This window comes from Hemitrygon akajei, chromosome 13 (assembly GCF_048418815.1).
Source record: "Hemitrygon akajei chromosome 13, sHemAka1.3, whole genome shotgun sequence".
NCBI lineage: Eukaryota > Metazoa > Chordata > Chondrichthyes > Myliobatiformes > Dasyatidae > Hemitrygon > Hemitrygon akajei.
Window position 1 is genome coordinate 57,955,392 of NC_133136.1, and position 27,986 is coordinate 57,983,377.

At 39.5% G+C, this 27,986-nt stretch overlaps 1 protein-coding gene across 5 annotated transcripts in view; it reads left to right on the forward strand.

Moving 5' to 3' along the window:
- The window catches only part of tec (tec protein tyrosine kinase), a 149,744-nt gene that overhangs the window by 79,981 nt on the left and 41,777 nt on the right, over nucleotides 1–27,986 (forward strand). For 4 of the 5 annotated variants that reach the window (XM_073064702.1, XM_073064701.1, XM_073064700.1 and 1 more), the window contains 4 exons: nucleotides 1,001–1,082; nucleotides 9,713–9,841; nucleotides 11,580–11,617; nucleotides 14,056–14,273. In XM_073064702.1, coding sequence (XP_072920803.1) covers nucleotides 1,001–1,082; nucleotides 9,713–9,841; nucleotides 11,580–11,617; nucleotides 14,056–14,273 — 467 coding nt within the window. The remainder of the gene's footprint in view (nucleotides 1–1,000; nucleotides 1,083–9,712; nucleotides 9,842–11,579; nucleotides 11,618–14,055; nucleotides 14,274–27,986) is intronic. The other variant, XM_073064703.1, reaches the window with a different exon arrangement.

Sequence of the window (27,986 nt, forward strand, 5' to 3'; positions counted from 1 at the left end):
ATATAGTGCATGAATCTGCATGTCTCTATGCATAAAAATAATTTTACAGCTTTTCCACTACCACATTTGAATACATTACTTTTAATTCTATATGCAGTATTTCCATAAATTAACCAGAAAGCTATGTTATTCTGTTTAACAATTGACCTTTTTGATGCATGGTTGTTTCAACTTATCAGGGTTAGATTTATTAGGATTTTTATGAGCTGTCTAATTGGGATCATTCCAGCAATGATTGGAGTTATAATATTTCCATAGGTTTGTGTGATTGAATCCTGATTCGTGAGAGTCAATGTTGTTATTTAATTGTAAATTTCAGAATCTCATGACTCACAGGATTTCACAAATTAATCTTCACAAATACATGTCAATCCTCTCATTTTTTCTTCAGCTCACTGTTTGCTGTTAAAAGCTCATTGGCGAGTACTCTGAATTGTAAACTTGCTCAATTTTTGTATGTGTTAACCTCAAGACTGTTCTTGCCGTACAGTTATTTGGTTCCTTTGATATGTTACATTTATGCCTGTTTGCAGGCTTGACCACACTGGTATACTTCATTAGGCCATCTTTCTTAAAATCTTTTCTCCTTCACCTTGTTTTCTTTTCCTGCCATGTTATTATCCCTTTTTTAAAAAGTTGGAATTTTTCTGTTTTTTCTATTCTGTTGCACGTTTTTAATAAATGGTGAGAATGATTATGGATATCCTATAAACCAATATGAAAACAGAGTCACAGATACATCTACTCACATCAGAGGTCTTGAAGCACCACTTACTTACAGCTATTACAAAGTAGGAAAAAAGTGGCACAAGACACAAAAATTAAACAGTTTAATAGTGAGTAATTGTTCATCAGGATATCTGGAGAACTAAACATAGTTGACTAATTCCTTTATCATTGTTAGGGTTAAGGCTAGGATTAGATATCATCTTCTTTCCCTTTTATAAGGTTCAAATGTTCATACTGTATGGTAATTAATTAATTTTGTGTTTTGTTTTAGATTATTTATGATTGTAATACCCTGTACATTTTTGCTCCAAATGCTGACAGCAGAAACATGTGGGTGAAAAAGCTCAAAGAAGGTAATCTTCATTGGTAATAATTGTTTCCCAATAATTCATTTGGTGGTGTGAAACAACATAAAACTGATGGAAAACAATAAACATTTTCAATATCTTAAATTAATCTGAATAAATTTAATAATTATTTATAACTGCAGGTGTAGGTACCCATTGTGTATACTGTATAGCTGCTTTTTGAATTGAATTGAATTAAATTTCGGTTTATTGTCATTTAGAAACCACAACTACAATGCAGTTAAAAAATGAAACAATGTTCCTCCAGAATGATATCACAAAAGCACACGACAAAACAGACTACACCGGAAAATCCACATAACGTTTGGCAAAAACCTAAATCCAGAGTCCGGAGAGGCTGCTACATATTAACATCACACTGCCATCTTTTTTTTAAAATTAGTTTTTTTATGCATTTTCTACATCGTTACAGATAAAAAAACCCAAATCAAAATGAGGAACATTAATACAGTGCAAAAATAAACATGCAATAATAATATAATACAAAAAAAGATCATTGAGAAAGCACCCAAATTGAAGACATGTAAAATTAGTATCCTCCCCAAGCCCCGCAACAAAAAAGAACTCCAGACCAACCACAATACAATATAGAGACTATAAATCAGGACATTCAAATCCCCAAAACTGTAAATACTCTTAAAAACAGAAGATATTAATGCCTACTACCAAAAAAAAGAGCTGAAAGCAAGGGACCGAAAAAAAAACCTTAGTTAAGAGGAAGGTTATGAAAGTACTCAATAAAAGGTCCCCAGACCTTATGGAACTTTATATCCGAATTAAGAACTGAATAATGGATTTTTTCAAGGTCTAAGCAGGACATAATATCATTAAGCCATTGAGCATGCGTGGGCGGGGCAACATCTCTCCATCTAAGGAGGATTAAACGTCTAGCCAGGAGAGAAGCAAAAGATAATATTCGACACTTAGACGAACTCAAACGTAAATCTGTCTCACCCAAAAAACCAAACAGAACAATTAAAGGGTTAGGTTCTAGGTGGTGATTCAGAATATAAGACAAAGTTATGAAGACATCTTTCCAAAATTTCTCCAGGCTAGGACAGAACCAGTACATATGAATAAGAGAGGCCTCGCCCATTCTGCATTTATCACAAAGAGGACTAATATTAGGGTAAAATCGAGATAGTTTAGATTTAGACATATGGGCTCTATGAACAATCTTAAACTGTAAAAGGCAATGGCGAGCACAAAGCGAGGTTGAATTAACCGATTTGAGAATCGAGTCCCAAGTCTCATCAGATAAGGGGATATTTAAATCATGTTCCCAAGCCATTCTAATTCTATCCACAGGGGCACGTCGTAAGAATGCTAATTTATCACGAATAAATGATATTAAGCCTTTACCCAGTGGATTAATAGAAAGAAAGAAATCCATAACATTTTTCTCAGGCATTTCAGGGAAGTTAGGAATTAAAGGATTAATAAAGTGTCTAATTTGGAGATATCTAAAAAATGGGCATTAGGCAGATTGAACTTAGCAGAGAGCTGTTGAAAAGATGCGAAGCGATTATCAATAAAAAGATCTTCAAAATGTCTTATGCCCTTCCTATACCAATCATGGAATGCTGAATCATACGTAGTAGGTAAAAACAGGTGATTATGTAAGATAGGGCTAGAAAAGGAAAAACCATAGAAAACATAAAATTTCCTAAACTGAGCCCATATACGCAAAGTGTGTCTAACAAGAGGATTAACAATTAATCTGGACAAACTACTAGGGAGTACAGAGCCAAGAAGTGCAGAAATAGATAGACCTTTAGTGGAACTCAACTCCATTGCCACCCAATTAGGGCACTCAGGTTGGCCATGGAAAAAAGACCAAAAGGTAGCACAGCGTATATTGGCTGCCCAATAATGGAAACGAAAGTTAGGTAAAGCCATGCCACCCTCTTTTTTAGATTTTTGGAGATAAACTTTATTAATTCTAGAACGCTTATTCTTCCACAGATATGACAAAATAATAGAGTCTAAGGAATCAAAAAAAAGATTTAGGAAAAAAAATTGGGATTGATTGAAATAAATATAAAAATTTAGGGAGAACATACATTTTAACAACATTAATATGACCTACCAAAGACATAGATAGAGGTGACCATTGTAACAGACTCTGTTTTATAGTATATGGAAGATTGGCAAAATTTTCACGAAAAAGATCTTTAAACTTCCTTGTGACTGTAATCCCAAGATAAGTAAATTGATTATGAACTACTTTAAAAGGGAGATCACGAAATGTTAATTCTTGTGCTTCTTTATTAATTGGGAAAAGTTCACTCTTATGTAAATTAAGTTTATAGCCAGAAAACTGACTAAACTGATCAAGAAGTGAGAACATTGGAGGTAAGGATGTGGACGGATTTGAAAGAAAAAGTAATAAGTCATCAGCATAAAGAGAAACTTTGTGCTCAACAGCCCCCCTCCAAATCCCGGTCAGTTCAGGACAGTTTCGAAATGCTATCGCCAAAGGTTCTATAGCCAAATCAAAGAGAAAGGGACTTAAAGGGCATCCCTGACGGGTGCCACGTTTGAGGTTAAATAACTGGGATTTCTGAAAGTTAGTCAAAACAGAAGCAGTGGGACACAGATACAGCAATTTGATCCAAGAGATAAAACTTTGACCGAGGTCAGATTTTTCTAAAACTGCAAAAAGGTAGTTCCACTCTATACGATCAAATGCTTTCTCCGCATCGAGGGAAATAACACATTCAGGAATCCCAGTTGAAGGTGAATATAAAATGTTAAATAAACGCCGAATATTAAAAAAAGGAAGATGGTTTTTAATAAAACCAGTTTGATCATCAGAAATAATAGAGGGAATAATAGTTTCTAATCTGTAAGCTAAAACTTTGGCCAAAATTTTGACATCAACATTAAGCAAAGAAATCGGCCTATACGAAGAACACTCTGTTGGGTCTTTACCCTTTTTTAATAAAAGAATAATAGATGCCTCATTAAAAGAGGGTGGCAATTTACCGTAATTAAACGAGTCAGATAAAACTGAGAATAACTGAGGAGAAAGAAGTGAAGAGAATGATTTATAAAATTCTATGGGGAACCCATCAGGTCCAGGAGATTTCCCTGAAGACAATGCAGAAATTGCAAAGGATATTTCTTCTGATGATATAGGCGCATTAAGTTTGGCTTTAAAATCAGATGAAAGCGATGGGATATTCAAATTGTTTAAAAAATGATCAACGGAGATATTCTCATTCAGAGATTCAGAGGAATAAAGTCGAGAATAAAATTTTTTAAATGTGTCATTGATTTCTAAGTGATCCGATGTAAAGTCTCCATTCTCCTTCCGGATCTTTGTAATATGTTGTTTAGCTTTGGAATGCCTCATCTGATTGGCTAGAAATTTACCAGATTTGTCACCATGAATATAGAAGCAACTCTTACTTTCAAGAAGTTGGCGTTCGACAGGTTGGGTAGACAAAAGATTAAATTTAGTTTGAGGTTCTACACGCTTCTTGTATAATTCAGGATTCTTAGTTTGAGCATACAGTTGATCTAATTCTTTAATCTGATTAATGAGGTCTAATCGATCTGCACAGGACTTTCTATTAAGATTTGCTGTATAGGAGATTATTTGACCCCTCAAATATGCTTTCATGGCATCCCAGACAATCTGGGATGACATTTCAGATGACGTATTGGTGTTAAAATAAAAGGTTATCTGATCCTTAATAAATTTTAGAAAATCATCATCCGATAATAAAGTCGAGTCAAAACGCCAGTGTTTATTCCTCTGAGGGAGACCAGGAAAATTTAAAGACAAAGTAATTGGGGCATGGTCAGAAATCAGTATACTCTGATAGTCGCAAGAATAGACAAATGGAATAAGTTGATTATCGAGTAAAAAGTAGTCAATTCTAGTAAAGGTATGGTGAACATGTGAAAAAAAAGAATAGTCTCTCAGTAGGATGAAGGAAACGCCATATATCAGAGATACCATAATTAGAGAGAAAAGAGTGAATAGCTAAGGCAGATTTAGTAGGTAATCTAGTAACAGAGGATGATCGATCCAAATTAGGATCTAACCAACAATTCAAATCGCCACCCAGTATAAGAGAATATGAGTTTAAATCTGGTAGTGAGGAGAAAAAACATTCAAAAAAACTAACATCATCAAAATTGGGAGCATACAGGTTTGCTAGTACAACTTTAGTATTATATAGTTTACCAGAAACAATAATAAAACGGCCATTTGTATCAGATATCTTATGATGGAGTTCAAAAGGAATATTTGAATTAATAAGGATGGAGACCCCCCCCAGCTTTGGCGACAAAGGATGAATGAAAATGCTGACCCGCCCACTTTGACAAAAGCCGAGAATTATCAAAGCTACGAATGTGAGTTTCTTGAAGGAAAGCAATGTCAGCTTTGAGTTGTTTAATATGCGAGAAGACCTTCCTTCTTTTAACGGGATGATTCAATCCCTTTACATTCCAGCTCACAAATTTAAGTGTATTAACCATTATCAATTGTTAGTGCATTAAAAGTAGCAGGCATATAAAAAATCAAGCAGTACAGTAACAGTCTGGGAGCAAAAGTGTAAACATAGATCCGTAGACTCAAAACAGAGACATGTCCTGAATAACAAAGGAAAACAAAAGAAACAGTGAATAGTGTTGGAACTGGAGAACCCACCCCACTCTCGCAACCCAAAACTAGACGGCTACCTAAAAAAGCAGCTAGCTCTACCAAAAAAATTAACCCAAATATGACTCCCAGTTCCGTATCGTTAATAAAAGTTCTGTATAAATAATATAGCAAATAATAACTAATTTATGCACTAGAAAACAGAATTACAAATAGGAACAACTTCAACAGAAGTATAAAACTTAATATTAAAAAAAATAAAAATCAGAAGAAAACTAAAACTACCCTACCCGCAAAAAATTATAAAAGATTAAAAGAAAAAAAAGGGAGGGGGAAAAGGAGGAAATTATAAATTTAAAGAGAGTACTTATCAACCATTTACAGAAACAAAAATCAAAACTTAAACTATAAATCAACCAACAGGGAGGCCTTCAGTAAAAACTCCGAACCTCCAAAACAAGATAAAATCAATTGTAGTTCTCTGTAGATAAGGTTATACAAAAATAAAATAGATTACACAAGTAAAATCTAAACGTCCGCAGGGAAACATTAAACTTAAATTGACTATTTAGAAAAAACGCACCAAGTCCAGGGAGAGATTGACTACAGCCCTTAGAGTTTCAATAGTTAATGTCTGAATTATTCAAGTAAAGTCTGAGTTCGGAAAGAATAGTTTTACTTCGAGAAGTACTTATCAACCATCTTAGAAAGTCAGGCCGGTTCCGAAGAAGACGAGGTGGCTGGGAGACTTCCAACAAACGCCTCAGCCTCCTTCACTGATTTAAACCACTTATAATCTCCAGTAGTAAGCGTAATTCGAAGATCGGCTGGATTTCGGAGAGAGGGTCTGAGTCCGTGATCAAAAAGCACTTTCGTTACATCTTTAAACTCAGCACGCATCTTCAGAACCTGGGGGGCATAATCCTCCACAAAACAAATGACCGTATTTTGAAAAACAAAAGTACCTCTGCGGCGTGCTTCCATAATCAAACGGTTTTTCACCTGGTATTGATGAAAGCATAAAATAACCGGCCGTGGACGGGAACCCAGAGTTGCACGAGGAACATAAATCCTGTGAGCCCTTTCAAGCTCAGGTGGAGTCGGAAGAAATTGTTTCCCGAAAATCTCACAGAGAAAATCAGAGAAGAATTCAACGTGAGAGCCCTTCTCGGTGGCCTCTGGCAGACCAAGAATTCGTAGATTGCAACGTCTGCTCTGATTTTCAAGATCCACCATTTTGGAAGAAAGTTTACTGTTCTTCTCCTCTAGGTTGGAGCAGAAAGTTTCAAGATATTGAACACGGCGTTTTAAATCTTCAGAAGTTGAGTCAATGCGAGATAAATGTTCAGCATGATCATCCACTCTAGCATTAATCTGATCCAATTTGGAAACCAGCTGGTTGAAAGAAGTTCTAAGTTCATTTCTAAAATCCATTAAAGTATCTTGTCGATGTTGTTCCAGAACAGCGAAAAGCTCAGCCGGCAAGGCCGTAGAAGTTTCCTTTTTCCCGGTTTTAGTACTTTTGGTAGCCATTATTAGATAGATGTGTTCGCAGGCAGGTAAAAGAGAACTAATAAAATATCTAACTAAAGTTTAAGAAGGGAGACATATAGTGCAAAGATAAGAAGAATAACGGGGCAAAAGTTCGGAGTGACTAAACAATCGCCATCTTACCGGAAGTCCCCCACACTGCCATCTTAGTGCGTTCCCTGGAAAGGAGCTCCAAAACCACCAGACAAAACAAGACTACCCAGACACACCAAGTCAGGAGACCAACTCTACCCAACAAAACAAAAACTAAAGCTACAAGACCTACACAAAACCACATAGTTACAACAGTGCAAACAATACCATAATTAATAAAAAAACAGACCATGGTCACAGTAAAAAATAGTCCAAAGATGTTAAAAGACTATAAGTTCGAAAGAAACCACCACACAGTTTCCACAAGTCCTCAGGGTCCCGATAGACTCGTCATCCCACACAGGCGGCAGAAGGGAATACCCCCACTATGGACTTCCACGGCGCCGCTGGACTCAGCCTCGCAGACACAGCACACAATGAAAAATTGCTATTTATTTCTTTTAAATTGTCAGCGGCTTTGATGAACTTAGTAGTTGTATGCATCCTAATAAGAGTTTTATAGTGTATAGCAATGAACAAAATTCAGAAAGTAAAATTATTCAGCCCATTTACTGAGGAATGGATTCTATATGGCAGATGTTTATTTGGAAAGTGTGCTAATCAGACAAAAGTAGCGAACTGTATCTTAGTTATTAATTTTGAGGGACAGAAAAAAGTGTATATTATACTGTTCATTCATATTTTCTAATAGCAGATTAGCTATGGAATTAGTAAATTCAGTATTGTTGGGCTTGGGCCAGCCTGTGATACTGGAGAGAGGGCAAATAAAACAAGGGAAGGAGAAAAAAAGAGAGAAAAATTGGTGCTTGTTCCATATGACCTTTCCAGAAGAATATTTAGAAGTTGTTAAGAGCTGATGGTGAAAAATTTGGATCTTGATTACAATCCTTTTATCACTTGATTGCCATAGAATAGCTAGCATCAGTATGTGAATTCAAAACTAACCTAAACCAGGGTAGGGACCTATAACCTATCTCTTCCCAGCGTTTTAGCATCAAAATAGAACAGTTAACCACAGAGTGATTTGGGGAAGACATTTTCATTTTTTGAATTAATTTCAAAAATTGGCTTGTGAAAATGTTGTCAAACTTTTACAGAGGTTACATGGTTAAGTGGAGTCGTCTTATGGTTAAAGGTGAATAGAAGCTCTTCAAGTCACTCAGTGGTTCAATGCACTCTATTTTGATGTTGAAACACAGGATGGAGAGTGGACGATGAGTCACATTTTTTTTCCCCAGGCAATAACCTTACAATGTTTCCATAAGTGAAAATTTATATCATCGCAATGTTTCAGCAGTTGCTTTGATACTTAATGAACAGCTCTGAGGTAGCCAGTTGGAATCTAAGAATAGATTTATTTGAGTTTTATAAGTCAGGAGCTTTGTAAAATCCAATCTCTTTGCCGTTATGTCACAAACCTAAAGAAATTCTAGCATGTTTAGTTTTGATTTGCCTTAATCTGTGTATGAACTGTACTTTAGGAACTGTTATTAATTTCATAGAGCAAAACCTGATGAGTTTAAAAATTGCATACTGTGGTGGAACCAAAGTACGGTAGTTGATTTAGCTAAAACCTGAACTTGTGCTATCACATTAAAAAAGTAGTGTATATTTGAAGAAATCAATGGAAAAAAGGTATACATTAAATACGTTTTAATTGGATATGCAATGATGTTAAATTTTGGCACAAACATGAGGAAATCTGCAGATGCCGGAAATTCCAGCAACACACACAAAATGCTGGTGGAACGTAACAGGCCAGGCAGCATCTATAGGGAGAAGCGCTGTCAACATTTCGGGCCAAGACTGTTCGTCAGGACTAACTGAAAGAAAAGATAGTAAGAGATTTGAGAGGGGGAGGGGGAAATCCAAAGTGATAGGAGAAGACAGGAGGGGGTGGGGTGAAGCAGACTTCACCATACCCTCTCCTGTCTTCTTCTATCATTTCGGATTTCTCCCTCTCCCTTCCCCTCCTACTTTCAAATCTCTTACTACATTTTCTTTCAGTTAGTCCTGACGAAGGGTCTCGGCCCGAAACGTCGACAGTGCTTCTTCCTATTAATGCTGCCTGGCCTGCTGCGTTACACCAGCATTTTGTGTGTGTTTTAAATTTTGGTACGGCTTTGCAGTTTAACTTAAAACCTCAAGGTTCAGTTCCAAATGCTAAAAACTGACATACAAGAACATATTCCGTCTATATCAGGAACTATTGCATTAGACCAAAGTTAGAAAATTAGCGTGGATTGTGGTCACATTATGAGCTGCTGTATTTTCAGTAATGAGGGATATGCTCAATTGAACATCTGTCGTTCTTTGACATGAATTTATACCTACTTTGATTTTGTTTAAATAGAAATAAGAAATAATGAATTGATAATGCCAAAATATCACCCAAAGTTCTGGACGGATGGATCGTGGCAGTGCTGCAGGCAAGCAGACAAACTTGCTCCAGGCTGTGAGGAGTATAACCTGTTTAGTGATAGTAAGTATTGTGTTCCTCATGTCTGACAATAAGGCTGTTTGAATATTGGTATATTTAAAATTGAGAAACTGTCATTGTTGATGCTGAATCTTCTTATTCAGGTATTAATTATGTTTATTACCATCTGTGTACATCTAATACTATAGGTCTAAGTGCATAGGGCGCGAGAGTTATGTTTTGGGATTACATTCAATAATATCAATCTTGGAAAATTGATATGTATTTTTTTGTAATATTGCTGGAAAATTGAAATGATTTAATTGTCCATTGAAGGGGTGCAAAAGAAAGGAATAACAAGAAAATCTGACGATGGAGGAGAAGAAGCTCTTTCTAAATGATTGAGTTTGGTCTTCAGGCCCCTGTAACTCTTTCCTGATGGTAGTAATGATAAGAGGGAGTGTCTTGGTTAATGAGGGTGTTCAACGAGGCACTGCCTCATCAGGTCTTTGTAGAAAGGATTGTACTTGAGATAAAGCTGGCTGAATATACATCCCTTTCCAGCCTTTTGAGATCCTATGCATTGGAGTCTCCATACCAGGCTGTAATGCAACCAGTCAGAACACTTTGCTGTACATAGAAACATAAAAAACCTACAGCACAATACAGGTCCTTTGACCCACAAAGCTGTGCCAAACATGTCCTTACCTTAGAAATTACCTAGGGTTACCCATAGCCCTCTATTTTTTTGAGCTCCATGTACCTGTCCAGGAGTCTGTTAAAAGACCCTATCGTATCCACCTCCACCACCGTCGCTGGCAGTCCATTCCATGCACTCACCACTCTCTGCATTAAAAAAAACTTATCCCTGACATCTCCTCTGTACCTACTCCCCAGCACCTTAAACCTGTGCCCTCGTGTGCTAGCCATTTCAGCCTTGGGAAAAAGCCTCTGACTATCCACACAATCAATGCCTCTCATCATCTTATACACCTCTATCAGGTCACCTCTCATCCTCCGTCACTCCAAGGAAAAAGGGCCAAGTTCACTCAACCTATTCTCATAAGACATGCTCCCCAATCCAGGCAACATCTTTGTAAATCTGCTCTGCACCCTTTCTATGGCTTCCACATCCTTCCTGTAGTGAGGCGACCAGAATTGAGCACAGTACTCCAAGTGGGGTTTGACCAGGGTCCTATATAGCTGGAACATTACCTCTGTAGAAAATTGCAAGAGTCTTTGGAGACATAATAAATCTGCTCCAGTGTCTAATGACTAAAGTCACGAGTGTGTCTTATTTGTGATTGTGTTAATGTATTGGGTCCAGGATAGATTTAAGACATTGTTATTGTGACTCTTTGGGGGAGAATTGGACTTTGTTACATTAATTTTCTATTTCTTTACCATTGTATGCTTTTTACTTTTAATATAAGGATATTTCTGAATGCTTTTGAAATTTAATCACTACCATTTGTACATAAATTTATTTGTTGATGTTGATCATCGCATACCCAAGTAAATATTGCAAAATACCATGCAATCAATCAAATGTTCTTCCTGTGATGTTTCCAGTCTCTTTAAAATTCTAATTGTGAGCCAAACTTGATCAGGTTATAAACCTTTTGCATGAATGTTTAAATTGGTTAATTTGAATGGGAATTTCATTGATAATAGGTACAGCAACATTAGACAATTTGATCAATTTATGAACAGAATTATTCTGACTATTGATAAGAATGTTCTTTGTTGACTTTGTGGAAACTGCTTTAATACTTCTGAAAACAATATCTTTTCATTTTAGTTAGTCGTAAACCACTTCCACCAACACCAGATGATATGGTAAGAAATTACAAAGAAATACAAGTCTATATTTTACTTCACTATTGCATGTCTTATTTTTGACTGTTCCCTTATTGCAATGTAATATTAAAATAGTATTACAAGCTAAATGTAACTGATAGTAATTAAAGGAATTCTAGCATGTTGAATCTTTTGCTGTTGTTGAACAAAATGGTTTCAGCATCTTTTGCAGGCCAGCTAATATTTTAGATATTATAGTATTGCATCACAAAAGTGGTATAGAAAAACAAGGATAAAAGTAATCCTTTTGTGCCTGCTCAGCTATTCAAAATGATCAGTACAAATCCTCTTCATAAGAGCGAATTTAGCTTGCTACCAAAAACTTATTTATGTTTCAGTTTTTGCTACTTTTATTTTTTTATTTAATATTTTAATTGTTTCCAAGTTTCCATTATATGAGAATTTTCATCTAGCTTGATAATAGTTAAAAGGGAATAAAAAGGCAAACTGACTAACAAATTATGTATTTAGATGAAATACTGAACAAATTAGAACACTACCAATACTTATGCAGTCCTATAAAATTATGTTTTAGATCTTAATAGTTATTGACAGAGGAATTCATCCAATGTATGCTGCCATGTTCTTTTGATTGACTGTAAATGAACGGAAGCAGCATGGACACGCAGTTCCATAACGGATTGCCTTCATATATTTTCATTAACATTCAAGATGATTGTCGATACCATCAAATTCTTTGTAGTTCACAACTTGATAAAGTAGTGAAATTATTTCATTTTCACTCCTGACCGTTTCTGACATCTCCAAGCATGAATGTGTGAAATTGCAGTGAGCAAAACAGTTCTGAATGATCTTAATGCTTATTTCGAGTCACCTATCAGAGACAAAAATCACAGCTTTTTGAACACAAAGAGATGCAACTGATGCTGTTTAAAATCTGCTTGCTGTAAGCATGGGGCAGTGTTTCATGGCCACACAAGTACACGTGACTGATGCTAGTTAGAAATTGTTTGGCAAAAGTCTCCTGCCCAATTAAGCAGCAGAGTGTCCCAAATAAATGCAGAGCATCCCAGTAATTTTTTCGATGAATTTTTATTCTTTAAGAGTTGTTCCAAGTAAATGGCTGCGCTGATTAATCAAAGGCTCGATTAACTGGATTCCATTGTCTTTTTCTTGATCAGCAGGAAGTGCAGTTTTTGCATAGGGCAATAGGAGTTTTAGAATATTTTCCTGTAATTTTTAAATCATTATACAACCATAGTTTGGTTCAGGTGAGGCAATATTCAGTGATAACAGGAAAATTCAGACAATCTGGCATATTTGGGAAATCGGTAGTTCCAGTTTTGCAGATTTTCCACACTGTTGGACGTTGTTCCATTAATAAATTAGAACATATTTTTACATGTAATGCATTATTATAATTAGTTTTCCAGTGAACATGACAGGTTCAAAGGGAGGGTGAGAAACAGGATCTTGGTTACCTTAATGAAAGGGTTGGAACTGTGGGTCTGGAAGCAGAGTAACTGGGGCCTGAGTGACATGGAGGATGGGAATCACCCGGTGAATTGAAAAGGAGTACGGGAAACAGAGTACGGGCAAGTCAAAAGAGAGCATAGCAAACATTACCTGGTGTGAATGATGCCCAATGATCAGATCACATAGGGGATTATCAGAGTCTTACTGTATTTAGCATTGGCTTGATTGATTAGGCAAGGTAGAGTCCATTTTCAGAATTACATTGTCAGATTACATTCAGTCTATTTGATATTGGCATATTAAGGCACTACTGACATGGTATCAGTGAAAGAGCTTTTGACAGAATTGTTCACATTTGTTATACAGTTAATCAATATTGATTCATTTCAAGATGGCTTGCCTTGATTTAACTTACCTATATACTCTCGGATGCCTTCTATGAGTGCTCCACGGTAGCCTTTTCTTTTCTAGTTTATTCTGAGTTGTATTCTCATCTTTTTGCCACTTTATTGTTTCTACAATTTTTGCAAAATGGTTTATTATATCTTGACATTAATATAGGGATATCTTAGTAATATGTCAAAAATGCTGGAATTTCTTAATCTGATCTTTTGAATCTCTGGTTGTTGTCTTCAGATGATTGCATTCTCAGTAACAGCCTAAAAAAAAGTTTCTTTTGTTATAACTTGAGAGAACTGCTTAAGAGAACACAAAACTCAGTTGAAATTTAAATGGTATACATGTACTTAATGAAAACTACTAATTATTTTTCTGCTTTTAAAATCTTGGTAAGGAAAAGGTTTTCTAGACCAGCAGTGTTTCGGTGTATGTTAAAATTTGTTTTTGCATTCAAGTGCAAACAGAATGTAGAGAATTTGCAATTGCATACAAAATGCAGCTTTAGCAAGATTTTCATGGCATCTGATTTATGCAAGTTACTTTTTATTGAAAAGTTTTCACACTCTCGTATTCACCAACAGCTTAACAATCTCCCAGGAAGTGGTTGTAAACCTTCAGATTATTTAACAGACGATAATGAAGAGGAGGTGGCAGAAGAAGAGGAAGAAGCTGAGCTCATTCTTGCGATGTATGACTTTGAAGCACAAGAGCCCCATGATTTAAGTCTGGTTAAGGGTGAAGAATATGTACTGTTAACAAAGTCTGATATGCATTGGTGGAGAGCAAAAGATAAGGATGGGTAAGTGGTTCTACTGATTCTCGTAACTTGAAACCAATATATTTGAGCGCTGGATGTGACTTGAATGCAATATAAGTCAATTTATACATTTCCTTTGCAATAATAAAATTATTTAGCAATACATACACTTACTCTGTTTCTCCCTCAAAAATACTGCTTGAATTATTCAAGGATGTTTGTCAAGGTTTCATCACCTGTATTATTTTTAATAAAATCGCCATCATGCAATACTTAAAATACAAAGTATAGTAAAATTCCAATTATTGAGAATCTTTGGGACTTCAGTGTCAGAGTAAATAGATCTTCTTAAAGACAGCACAGGAAATGGGGCCCTAATGAGTTTAATAAGAGCATGGGAGAAAGATAAGTTTAATTAGGTGTGTGAAACAGGGCTGCAGTGACTTTAAGTGGAACACAGAAACCAAGACCTTGGCAGCTTAAAGACAACATGGAAATCAGGACTTGCTAAGCCGATGCCAAATCATCAGGATTTCCAAGTAATTGGACAGAAGATTATTGGAGCTCTATATTCTAAGAGCGTGGAATATAGAAGAGGACAGCACAGGAGTAGAGGCCCTTTGACTCGTGATGTTGCACTACACTAGTTGAATGATGAACCAAAATGATCCCTTCTGCCTCTACAATGTCCGTATCCAAGTTCAAAGTAAGTTTATTATCGATGTACGTACGTATATGCCATCATATACAACCCTGAGTTGTTTTCTTGCAGGCATAATAACTAGTAAAAACTAACAAAGACCAACTTGAGTGTTCAACCAGTGTGCAAAAGACAACAAACAGTGCAAAGTTTCAAAGGTACATTTAATATCAGAGAAATGTATACAATATAAATCCTGAAATTTCTTTTCTTCACAAACATCCACGAAAACAGGGGAGTGCCCCAAAGAATGACAGTTAAATGTTAGAACCTCAAAGTCCCCCCAACTCCCCCCACGCATAAGCAGCAGCAAAGCAACCCACCCCCCCACCAGCAAAAAAAAAGCGTGCAGCAAAGCATCGATGAAGATACAGACTTGCAGTACCCCAAAGACTACTCGTTCACCCAGTAATTTGACATACCACAGGCTCTATCTCTCCCTAACAAGGAGAAAAGAGGTGTCCCAGTTTTACAGCGAGAAGGGAGACATAACAAAACAACACACTGATTTACAATGTTAAAAGTCTGTTGTGTCGCTTCTTCTGAGCTCTGTGTCCAAAGAACCTGAGTCTCTAGGCACACAGCCAGCAGCCAGCCTGCTGCTTTTGATATTGCCTCTCCCACGACGCACCAGTTTCCTGCAGCTGCACTGACCTTGAGTCCAGCCACCTCCAGAGCCACGAAATCCTGGAGCCCTGAAAGCACACTAGTCTTCCAGAGTGCGTCCGTGGTATATTGAATAGCAGCCAGTCCTGAAATCCTGAGAAAGGGTGCCATTCCCGCAAAGAACTAAAGTCAGCATGCAGGGTCTTCAGTCTTCAAGGTGGCGGCGCGACGCAGTTTGCAGCGGCCTGTCCGGAGTTGATATCTGTTACTTGTCAAGTGGGGTGCCGTGCACAATCCTAATCTGATGAAAAACGGACATGGGAGCACGTAGGAACATCTGGAAATCTCCAGGAAGGCCTTCTTCATTGCTGCTGCTGTTGTGAAGTCCGGGTCTCTGCTGGGAAGAACAGGCCCCCAGTCCTCGGGGTCGCGTTGCCGGTGGCGGGGGCGTCGTAGTGCGCTCGGCAGAGGATGGTGCTCAGAGAGGCCGTGCCGGAGGGGATGGTCGGAGACTTGGAGGTTTGACGGACTCGGAGTCCCCTGCGGTCGGAGCACTTTCACTGTGTGCTGCGTCTGCGAGGCTGGGTCCGGCGGCGGCGTGGAAGACCGTAGCACGGGTATTCCCTTCTGCCGCCTGCATGGGATGACGAATCTATCAGGACCCTGAGGACTTGTGGATATTGTGTGGTGGTTTCTTTCAAACTTAGTCTTTCAACATCTTTGGACTGTTTTTACTGTGCCCATGGTCTTTTTTTTATTAACTATGGTATTGTTTGCAATGTTGTAACTATATGGTTTTGTGTAGGTCTTGTAGCTTTAGTTTTTGGTTTGTTGGGTAGAGTTGGTCTCCTGACTTGGTGTGTCTGGGTAGTCTTGTTTTGTCTGGTGGGTTTGGAGCTCCTTTCCGGGAAACGCGTTAAGATGGTAGCGCGATATTAATATGCAGCAGCCTCTCCGGACTCTGGATTTGGGGATTGCCAACCGTTATATAGATTTTCTGGTGTAGTCTGTTTTGTCGTGTGCTTTTGTGATATCATTCTGGAAGAACATTGTTTCATTTTTTAACTGCATTGCAGTTGTGGTTTCTAATTGACAATAAATGGAAATTCAATTCAATTCAATTCAAAACAACCCTGAAAGGAAAAAAATAGAGATATTAAAGATAGAAATAGAGCAGCTTCCAAAGATGCAAGCAAAGGAGTCGCTGTTAGGTACAGATACAGATACAGATGCAGGTGCCGGTACAAAAAGAAAGAAATAATAACAATAAATAAACAATACAATGTCAAGAACCTGAAATGAAGAGTCCTCGAAAGTGAATCCATAGGTTGTGGCAACATTTCAATGATGGGGCAAGTGAAGTTATCCCTTCTAGTTCAAGAGCCTGTTGGTTGAGGAATAATAACTGTTCCTGAACTTGGTGGTTACAGTCCTGAGGCTCCTATACCTTCTTCCTGATGGCAGCAGAAAGAAGATAGCATGACCTGGGTGGTAGGGGTCCCCTGATGTTAGATACTGCTTTCTTTTGCCAGCACTCCATTTATATGTGCTGAATGGTGGGGAGGGCTTTTTCCCGTGATGGACCTGGCCATATCCACTACTCTTTGTAGGATTTTCTGTTCAAGGGCTTTGGTATTTCCATACCAGGCTGTGATACAGCCAGTTAATATGCTCTCCACTATACATCTATAGAAGTTTGTCAAAGTTTTAGATGTCATGCTGAATCTTTGCAATCTCCAAAGGAGGTGGAAGCACTGCCGTGTTTTCTTCACAATGGAACTTGCATGCTGGGCTCAGGATAGTTCCTCAGAAATAATAACACCAAGGAATTTAAAGTTGCTAATCCTCTCCATCTTTGATCCTCTGATGAGGACTGGCTCATGGTCATCTGGTTTTCTCCTCCTGAAGTCAATAATCAGCTCCTTGGTCTTACTGACATTGAATAAGAGGCTGTTGGTGCACCACTCAGCCAGATTTTCAACCTTCCTTTTATATGCTGATTTGTCACCACCTTTGATTCAGCCCACAACAGTAGTGTCATCAGCAAACTTGAATATGGTATTGGAGCTGTGCTTAGCCACACAGTCATAAGTGTAAAGTAAGTAGAGAAGGGGGCTAAGCACACAGCCTTGTGGAGTACCTGTGCTGATGGAGATTGTGGAGGAGATGTTGTTGCTAATCTGAACTGACTAGGGTTTGCAATTGAGGAAACGAGAATCCAGTAGTACATAGAGTTTTTGAGGCCAAGGTCTTGAATCTTATAGATTAGTTTGGAGGGGATGATATTATTGAATGCAGAGCTGTAGACAATAATGAGCATCCTGATGTATGCACCTTTGCTGTCCAGATGTTCCAGGGTTGTGTTCTGCAGACCTGTTGTGTCCATAGACAAATTGGAGTCAATCAACTTATCTTTCAGGCAGGAGTTGATGTTTCATCACCTACCTCTTAAAACACTTCATCACTTCATTCTCCATTTCTCTCTATTCTCTGCACAGCCATGTGCCCATCTAAACACAACTGAAATGCCTTTTTAATATTTGTCTCCATGTTTCCACTACCAGCCCTGGCAGTGCATTTCAAGCGTGCACCACTCTCTGCGTGTAAAAAATACTTTCTCTTTAAGAAAGGTTTGCTACAAGTCATGGACCTCCAGCCAGAATAAGTTTAATTGACTGTTACCCTCTGTCTTCTATAAACAAAACCAATTAAGAATACAACTGGCCAAGTTACTATGCATCCCAAATGCCTTGCCAAAATCCATGTACACAACATCCACAGCTAGTTTGTCACATTCTGGAAAACTCTTTATTAAGTCAGTGATAACTTGTCTTTGCTGACTGTCCCTAATTAGGCTTATCCCCAAGAATCCTCTCCAAATAACTTCCCTCCCACTGATGTGAAACTTACTGGTCCATAGTTTCCAGGAGTACCCCAATTTCCTTTCTTGAATAACAAAACAACATTAGCTACTTTGCCCGTGGCTGGAGAGGATACAAAATTTGCAGGCAATAGAAATGTGTTCTACATATAAGGTTAGTTCCTCTTCATGTACTGAAGAGATTTTGAGGATGTGGGACTGATAGTCATGATTATGCACTTTCAAAATTGCTATATATTGACAGAGTATTATAGCAGTAAACTATGTACACAGCATCTGAAATAAAAAAATTCCTTGAACAACTGTTCATAAGGAGAACTAGGATAGAAGTTTGTTTATACAGCTCCTCATAAATACTCCACTATGCTGTTGAAAGTTGTGATAACAATGGGTAGAATAATTTTGCGTGCAATTCTGGATGGCTCCCTGCTCATCAAGATATTTGTCTTTATTTGACACAAAATTCATCTTTTTTTTATCACATATATCAATGGTGATACACCACACAAAACAAATCTGTAGTCCGATCATGTTTACTTGTGGAACAATCAGGTTGAACAAACTCCATTTTGTCTGAATTGGTGCTGTTTGAAAGACGAATGTTCTGACAACGTTCTATGTCCTCTTAGATCTGTGACCGTTCACTGTAAATACTACCTCTTACTGTAATTTATCTGAATGCTATTCCCATGGAATTAATCTCAGCACTTTCAGCTTCTTAGTTTCAAGATCACTATAGGCTGCTGCTTTTAATCTGTGTCATGCCTCACAGTTTGCTATTCACAACTACAATGGGGAGGTGACTCAGGAGGCTTCATTTACTGTGCTTTCAGTCCACTGGAGTAGCCAGGGGATTTGCAGGATTTCTTAAAGTGAGGCATATTCATTAAATACATTCATGGCCTTTTAAAAATCTTGGTGACAATCTCCTGCCAGGAGAATCTGGCTAAATCCTGGAGATCCTTTATATCTTCTATGTCAAAGTACGTACCTGACGGGTATGCTATACACCGTCAGGATGGATCTATAGAGTCTCTCAAAAGCAGAGGTGGAGGAGTCTGCCTCATGATCAACTCTTCTTGGTGCACAAGCATATCAGTACGGTCCCAATTCTGCTCACCAGACCTGAAATATCTAGCAGTAAAGCACCGTCTTCTTTACCTATCACGGGAGTTCTCTGGGATCATTCTGGTAGCAGTTTACATTCCACCTCAGGCCAATGTCAAGCAGGCTTTAGATGATCTGAGCAATGGGATGAACATGCATGAAACAGTGCACCCTAATGCCTTCACCATCGTTTTGGGAGATTTTAACAAGGCCAGTCTGAAAAAATCACCAAGCAACTACCATCAACAGATCACTTGCAATATCAGAGGAAACAACACACTGGACCATTGCTACATCACCATCAAGAATGCCTATCGTGCTATTCCACGCCCTCACTTCGGGAAGCTGATCACCTGGCTGTGCTTCTACTCCCTGAGTACAGGCAGAGACTGAAGACTACAGCATCAGCAGTGAAGACCAAGAAGGTTTGGACAAGGGAAACACAGGAGTGCCTACAGAACTGCTTTGAATCGGTGGACTGGACTGTATTCGGGGATTCATCTTTGAACCTGGATGAGTATGCTGCAGTTGTTTCTGACTTCATGAATGAGTGTGTGCCCACAAAGGCTTACTGTACATTTCCAAACCAAAAGCCGTGGATGAACCAGGAGGTATATTGTCTGCTAAAGGCTAGATCTGTGGCATTCAAGTTCGGCAACCCAGGCCTGTACCAGAAAACCAGGTATGATTTGCAGAGGTCTATTTCAAGGCAATGAGACAATTTCAAACGAGTTTGGAGGTGATTTCAGATGCACGGCAACTCTGGTAGGGTCTGCAAGATATTACTTCCTACACAGCAAAACCCAATAGCATGAATGGCAGTGATGATTCACTACCAGATGAACTCAATGCCTTCTATGCTCACTTTGAAAGAGAGAACACAACTACAGCTGTGAAGATCTCTGCTGCACCTGATGATCCTGTCATCTCCATCTAAGAGGCCGATGTTAGGCTGTCTTTAAAGAGAGTGAATCCTCGCAAGGCGGAAGGTCCCGATGGAAAATCTGGTGAGGCTCTGAAAACCTGTGCCAACCAACTAGCAGGAGTATTCAAGGACATTTTCAACCTCTCACTGCTATGGGCGGAAGTTCCCATTTGCTTCAAAAAGGCAGCAATTACACCAGTACCTAAGAAGAACAATGTGGGCTGCCTTAATGACTTTCACCAGGTAGCACTCACATCAACAGTGATGAAATGCTAAGAGAGGTTGGTCATGACCAACTCCTGCCTCAGCAAGGAGCTGGACCCATTGCAATTTGCCTATCACCACAATAGGTCAACGGCAGATGCAATCTCAATGGCTCTCCACGTGGCTTTAGACCACCTGGTCAACACAAACAATTATGTCAGGATGCTGTTCATCAACTATAGCTCAGCATTTAATACCATCATTCCTACAATCCTGATTGAGAAGTTGCAGAACCTGGGCCTCTGTACCTCCCTCTGCAATTGGATCCTCGACTTCCTAACCGGAAGACCACAATCTGTGCGGATTGGTGATAACATATCCTCAGTGGTGTGTCTACTCTATATACACGTGACTATGTGGCTAGACATAGCGCAAATACCATCTATAAATTTTCTGACAATACAACCATTGTGGGTAGAATCTCAGGTGGTAACGAGAGGGCATACAGGAGTGAGCTATGCCAACTAGTGGAGTGGTGTCACAGCAACAACCTGGCACTCAACGTCAGTAAGATGGAAGAGCTGATTGTGGACTTCAGGAAGGGTAAGACGAAGGAACACATACCAATCCTCACAGAGGGATCAGAAGTGGAGAGAGTGAGCAGTTTCAAGTTCCTGGATGTCAAGATCTCTAAGGATCTAACGTGGTCCCAACATATCGATGTAGTTATAAAAAAGGCAAGACAGCAATTATACTTTATTAGGAGTTTGAAGAGATTTGGCATGTCAACAAATACACTCAAAAACTTCTATAGTTGTACTGTGGAGAGCATTCTGACAGGCTGCATCACTGTCTGGTATGGAGGGGCTACTGCACAGGACTGAAAGAAGCTTCAGAGGGTTGTTAATCTAGTCAGCTCTATCTTGGGTACTAGCCTACAAAGTACCCAAGACATCTTCAGGGAGCAGTGTCTCAGAAAGGCAGTGTCCATTATTAACGGCCTCCAGCACCCAGGGCATGCCCTTTTCTCACTGTTACCATCAGTTAGGAGGTACAGAAGCCTGAAGGCACAAACATAGCGATTCAGGAGCAGCTTCTTCCCCACTGCCATGGACTTTGAAGCTTTGGACACTACCTCACTTTTTTATGAATATACAGTATTTTTGATTTTTTGCATGTGTTTTAATCTATTCAATATATGTATACCATAATTGATTTACTTATTTATTAGTATTATTTTATTTGTTGTTATTATTATTTTTTCTCTGCTAGATTATGTATTGCATTGAACTGCTGCTGCTAAGTTAACAAATTTCGCGTCACATGCCGGTGATAATGAACCTGGCTCTGATTCCTGTATCTGATTGTCTTGATTTCTTGAGACCACTCTCCTAGCACCTTCCTTCATTGTAGCATCCATTCATTGGAAACACTTCATTTAATTGGAAATTACAGTTATATAATGGTGTATCCTGGGCAGATCACCCTTGCTGTATTACATTGTGAGGACTTGCACGGCATCAATGGAGATTGGTGTACATTGAATTAAGAATGTTAGTTACAATGCGATGTTACATGTAAAAACTGGCCAGCTCTGTTCCATGAATCTTGGATCTGAAATTTCCACTCTAATTGCACTTTTATCCCAATCCATTTTTAATGTAATTAATGTGCAAAACAATTTCTAAGCTACAGTGTACTTGAGTACAAAAGTTCAAATTAAATTTATTATTATAGTACATATACATTCAGTGACTAATGAGTATATGTTCACGGTCTGCTACTGCTGTTGAATTGAATTGAATTTCAGTTTATTGTCATTTAGAAACCACAACTGCAATGCAGTTAAAAAAATGAAACAAACTTCCTCCAGAATGATATCACAAAAGCACACGACAAAACAGACTACACCAGAAAATCCACATAACGGTTAGCAATCCCCAAATCCAGAGTCCGGAGAGGCTGAAGCGTATTAATATCGCGCTACCATCTTAGCGCATTCCCCGGAAAGGAGCTCCAAACCCACCAGACGAAACAAGACTACCCAGACACACCAAGTCAGGAGACCAACTCTACCCAACAAACCAAAAACTAAAGCTACAAGACCTACACAAAACCACATAGTTACAACATTGCAAACAATACCATAATTAATAAAAAAACAGACCATGGGCACGGTAAAAATAGTCCAAAGATGTTGAAAGACTAAGTTTGAAAGAAACCACCACACAATATCCACAAGTCCTCAGGGTCCTGATAGATTCGTCATCCCATGCAGGTGGCAGAAGGGAATACCCCTGCTACGGTCTTCCACGCCGCCGCCGGACCCAGCCTCGCAGACGCAGCACACAGTGAAAGTGCTCCGACCGCAGCGGACTCCGAGTCCGTCGAACCTCCAAGCCTCCGACCATCCCCTCCGGCACAGCCTCTCTGATCACCATCCTCTGCCGAGCGCACTATGACGCCCCCCGCCACCGGCAACGCGACCCCGAGGACTGGGGGCCTGTTCTTCCCAGCAGAGACCCGGACCTCACAGCAGCAGCAGCAATGAAGAAGGCCTTCCTGGAGATTTCCAGATGTTCCTCTGTGCTCCCACGTCTGTTTTTCATCAGATTAGGATTGTGCACGGCATCCTGCTTGACAAATAATGGATATCAACTCCGGAGAGGCCGCTGTAAACTGTGTCACGCCGCCATCTTGATGGTTGCCCATCCAGTTCAAGGTTTGACATGATGTACAAACGTATGTTCAGAGATGCTCTTATGCACACCATTTTTGTAACGTGTAGTTATTTGAGTTACTGTCACTTTCCTGTTAACTTGAACCAGTCTAGCCATTCTTCTCAGACCTCTCTCATTAACAATGTATTTTTGCTCAAAGAGCTGCTAGTAACTGGATTTTCTTGATCTTTCCACCATTTTCTCTAAACTCTGGAGACTGTTGTGTGTGACAGTCCCATTGGATGCTCAAATCACCCTGGCATCAATAATCATTCTATGGTCAAAGTCATTGAGATCACATTTCTTCCCCCATTCTGATGCTTGGTCTGAACAACAGAATCTCGTGACCATGTCTGCGTATTTTTATGCGCCGACTTGCTGCCACATGATTGGCTGATTAGATATTTACATTAACAAACAGGTGTACCTAATAAAGTGGCAGCACATGTTTCCATATACTACCTTGAGACTCATTTTCTTGCAGTCATTTAAAGGGGAAAAAAAAGAAATGCAACAGAATTTTATTAAAAAACGACTTAAACAGACAAAAGCTGATAAACAATCTATTTGCAAAAGAAGGCAAACTGTGCAAATAAAAGTTAATACTGAAAGGAAGAGTTGCAAAGAGTGCTTCAAAGTGAGTCTGTGGGTTGTAGAATCAGTTCAGACTAGTGGTGAATGAAGTGTTCCATGTTGGTTCAGGAGCCTGGGTAATAGTTGTTCCTGAACCTGGTTTTGTGTGACCCAAGGCTTCTGTACCTCTACTCAGTCGGTAATGGCAAGAAGAGGGCATGGACTGGAGTGTGTGGTGGTGGGGGGGGGGGGGGGGGGGTGTCTTTAATGGATGATGCTTTCTTGTGGCAGCGCTCCTTGTAAGTGTGCTCAATGATGGGGAGGGCTTTGCCTGTGATGGACTGGGCTGAATTGACCACTTTCTGTAGCCCTTTCAACTCCTGGGCATTGGTATTTCCATACCAGGCTGTGATCAACCAGTTAGAATCCTCTCCATTGTGCATCTGTTGCTTTTAGTGACATATCAGATCTACACAAGCTGTCATGCCTTCTTTGTGACTGCACTTTCTGTATGTGCTAGTCCCAGGACAGATCATCTGATATGTGTACACCAAGAAATTTAAAGCTGCTGACCCTCTCTACTTTACTCCCCTAATGAGGACTGGTTCATGGGCCTCTGGCCTCTTCTTCCTGTAGTCAGTAATCATCTCTTTGGTTCTGCTGATGCTGAGTGCGAAGTTGTTGTTGTTGTGGTAGCAGATTCCTAATCTCCCTCCGATTTATCACCACTTTGGCCAACAACAATGGTGTCTCATGAGGAAACATAGATACAACATTGTGGCTGTACTTAGCCACACAGTCACGAATACAGGTAAACAGAGCAGGGGCTAAGCACACAGCTTGATGTTGCACCTACGCTGATGATGATTGTGGAGAAGATGTTGCTAATCCATACTGACTGGGGTATGCCAGAGAGGAAATCAAGAATCCAGTTGCACTGGGAGGTACCAAATCCCACGGATGAGGGGATCAGTTAGGATCAAGGGGATGATGGTGTTGAATGCTGAGCTGCAGTCAGATGGTTCCTTAAGGTTGTTATAGCCAGGTGTGCTAATTGGAATAAGCTTCCACTTACAATTAAATGCTCCCAATGGTGTACATCTCAACTAGCTTCCAACAACCAAGTCCAGCTCCTGGCCTTCCAAGTGTGGCAGAGCTATTTCTATTGACAGGAGAAGGGAAAAGGCAGGTTACTGGTGCCTTAAAACCAGTTGCTTCAGGCAGACCCGGCTTGTCAGCTGTGGTTGCCAGAAAGGAGGAAAAGGGATCTCAAACATCTACTGCCTTGTGGCCTCAGCGGGGAGGCTTTGGGAGTAAACCCCAAGGAAAAATCTGGAGCTGGAGTCCCTAAGATTTCAACTCTTTCGACACCACTGGTGGCAAACTGTATCAGTGGAAGCCTGCTATATGGGCAACAGCTTGCTCTCTATATCATACTGCCTGCATTTCACATAGGCAGCTGGGACAACCATCCATTGTCTACCCCGGCCGAGGGAAGTCAGTGAAGACATATACAGTATCCATCTTCATTGTCCAGGTTTTTCCAGAGCTGAGTGAAGGGCCAATGAAATAGCAAATGCTGTTGACGTTATAAATTAATACTTAGCAAAATGCTTAATAGGATGGTACTGCAAGATGATGGATTCAATTTTTGGGCCAAATTTTTCAACAGAAATAACTGTCAGAGTAATAGTGCTGATTGTTGTTTATCTGGAAATTGGGTAACGACTTTTGGTGATGACACATGAACGGTTAAGTGTTGAAGTGAGAAGGTTACTGTTTTACCAAAGTATGGTGAAATATTCCCATTAACCTCACTTTGGAAGTATATTGGAAGTGTTTTTTTTACATTTGAAATAACTAGTTGAATTCCTGACAGATAAGAGGATTTAGACATTCAATTTTAAAATTAAAGTTTACTGCTGATGTAAGGTTTTAAACAGCAGTTTGCAACCACAACCGATCTGATCCTGCAAATCATTACTGTATTACCACATGTTGCTGGTTAGACAAATGCTAACGTCTGTAACAAATGTTAGAATAGAATAGCACTTCTGAGAGAAGTGGACTCTTCATTTTGTGCATCTGCTATTATTAATAATTTTTTTTATAAGCTTCCCAATGATTTGCTGATCTGTACTACTTCAGGGCCTGAATTTACATGAAGTGATAACTTTTAACCTTGGGTTAGGGAGATAAAGTAGAAGAATGAAGACACATTGGGCCAAAAATAGTGCTTAATTAGTTATTGGTGTATTATTGTTAGAAGCACTGCAATACAAAAAAAGCTTTATTTGCATACTATCTGGACAGAACATTATATACACAAGTATATGAACATAGAAATCTACAGCACACTACAGACCTTTCGGCCCACACATAACCTACTCTAGAGACTGCCTGGAATTTCCCTAGCACATAGCCCTCTATTTTCCTAAGCTCCATGTACCTATCTAAGAGGCTCTTAAAAGACCCTATTGTATCCACTAACACCACCGCTGCCAGCAGTGCATTCCACACACCCACCATTCTCAGTGTGGAAAAACTTACCCCTGACATCCCCTTGCTACCTATTTCCAAGCACTTTAAAACTATGCACCTTTGTGTTAGCCACTTCAGCCCTGGGAAAAAGCCTCTGGCTATCCACACGATCAATGCCCCTCATCATCTTATACACCTCTATCAGATTGCCTCTCATCCTCCAGCTCTCCAAGGAGAAAAGGCCAAGTACATTCAACCTATTCTCATAAGATATGCCCTCCAATCCAGGCAACATCCTTGTAAATCTCCTCTACACTCTCTCTACAGTATCCACATCCTTCCTGTAGTGAGGTGATCAGAACTGAACACAGTACTCCAAGTGGGGTCTGACCAAGGTCTTATATAGCTGTAACATTACCTCATGGTTCTTGAACTCAATCCCGTGGTTGATGTACGCCAACACACCGAACACCTTCTTAACAACACTGTCAACCTGCACAGCAGCTTTGAGTGTCCTATCGACACAGACCCCAAGATCTCTCAGATCTTCAACACTGCCAAGAGTCTTACCATTTATATTATATTCTGTCTTCAAATTGGACCTACCAAACTGAACTACTTCACTCTTATCTGAGTTGAAGTCCACCTGCCACTCCTCAGCCCAGTTCTGCATCCTATTGATGTTCCGCTGTAACCTCTGACAACCCTCCAGATTATCCACAACACCCACAACCTTTGTGTCATCAGCAAACTTACTAACCCACCCTTCTACTTATTCATCCACATCATTTATAAAAAATCACAAAGAGGAAGGGTCCCAGAACAGATCCCTGCGGAACCACTGGTCACCGACCTCCATGCAGAATGTGACCTGTCTACAACTACTCTTGGAGCCACCCTTGACTTATAAGTCAATATGGTACAAAAGGAATAAAAATACTGTAGAATATGGTGTTAGAGGGGAAGTGCAGAGCAGGTAGACAAATAAAATGCAAGGGAAAAGGCCTTTGAAGGGTCTTAGAAGAACGAAAGGTGACACATTTTCTCAAGCTTTTGCATCTTCTACCTGATACAAGGGGAAAGGTTTTCAATTATGTTGGCTGTTCTCCAGAGGCAGCAGGAAGTGCAGACAGAGTCAATGGAGGAGGATTTATTCACTCAGACAGTTAATTTCTTTAGCAACACACACAAAATGTGGGAGGAAGTCAGCAGGCCAGGCAGCATCTATTGAAAGGAAAAAACAGTTAACATTTCAGGCTGATATCCTTCATCAGGACTGCAATAAAAGATGAGAAGTCAGAGTAAGAAGGTGTGTGTGTAGGGGGCGGTGGGGGCGGAGTGGTGGAAGAAGTACAAGGTGGTAGGTGATAGGTGGAGCCGGGGGGTGGGGGGGGGTGGTGAAATAAAGAGTTGGGAAGTTGATTGGTGTAAGAGATAAAGGGCTGGGGGCTGGAGGAGGCAGAATCTGAAGGGAAAGCATGGAAGAAAGGGAAGGAGGAGGAATAGCAGAGGGAGGTCATGGGCAGGTAAGATAAGGTGAGGGGGGAAACAGGAATGG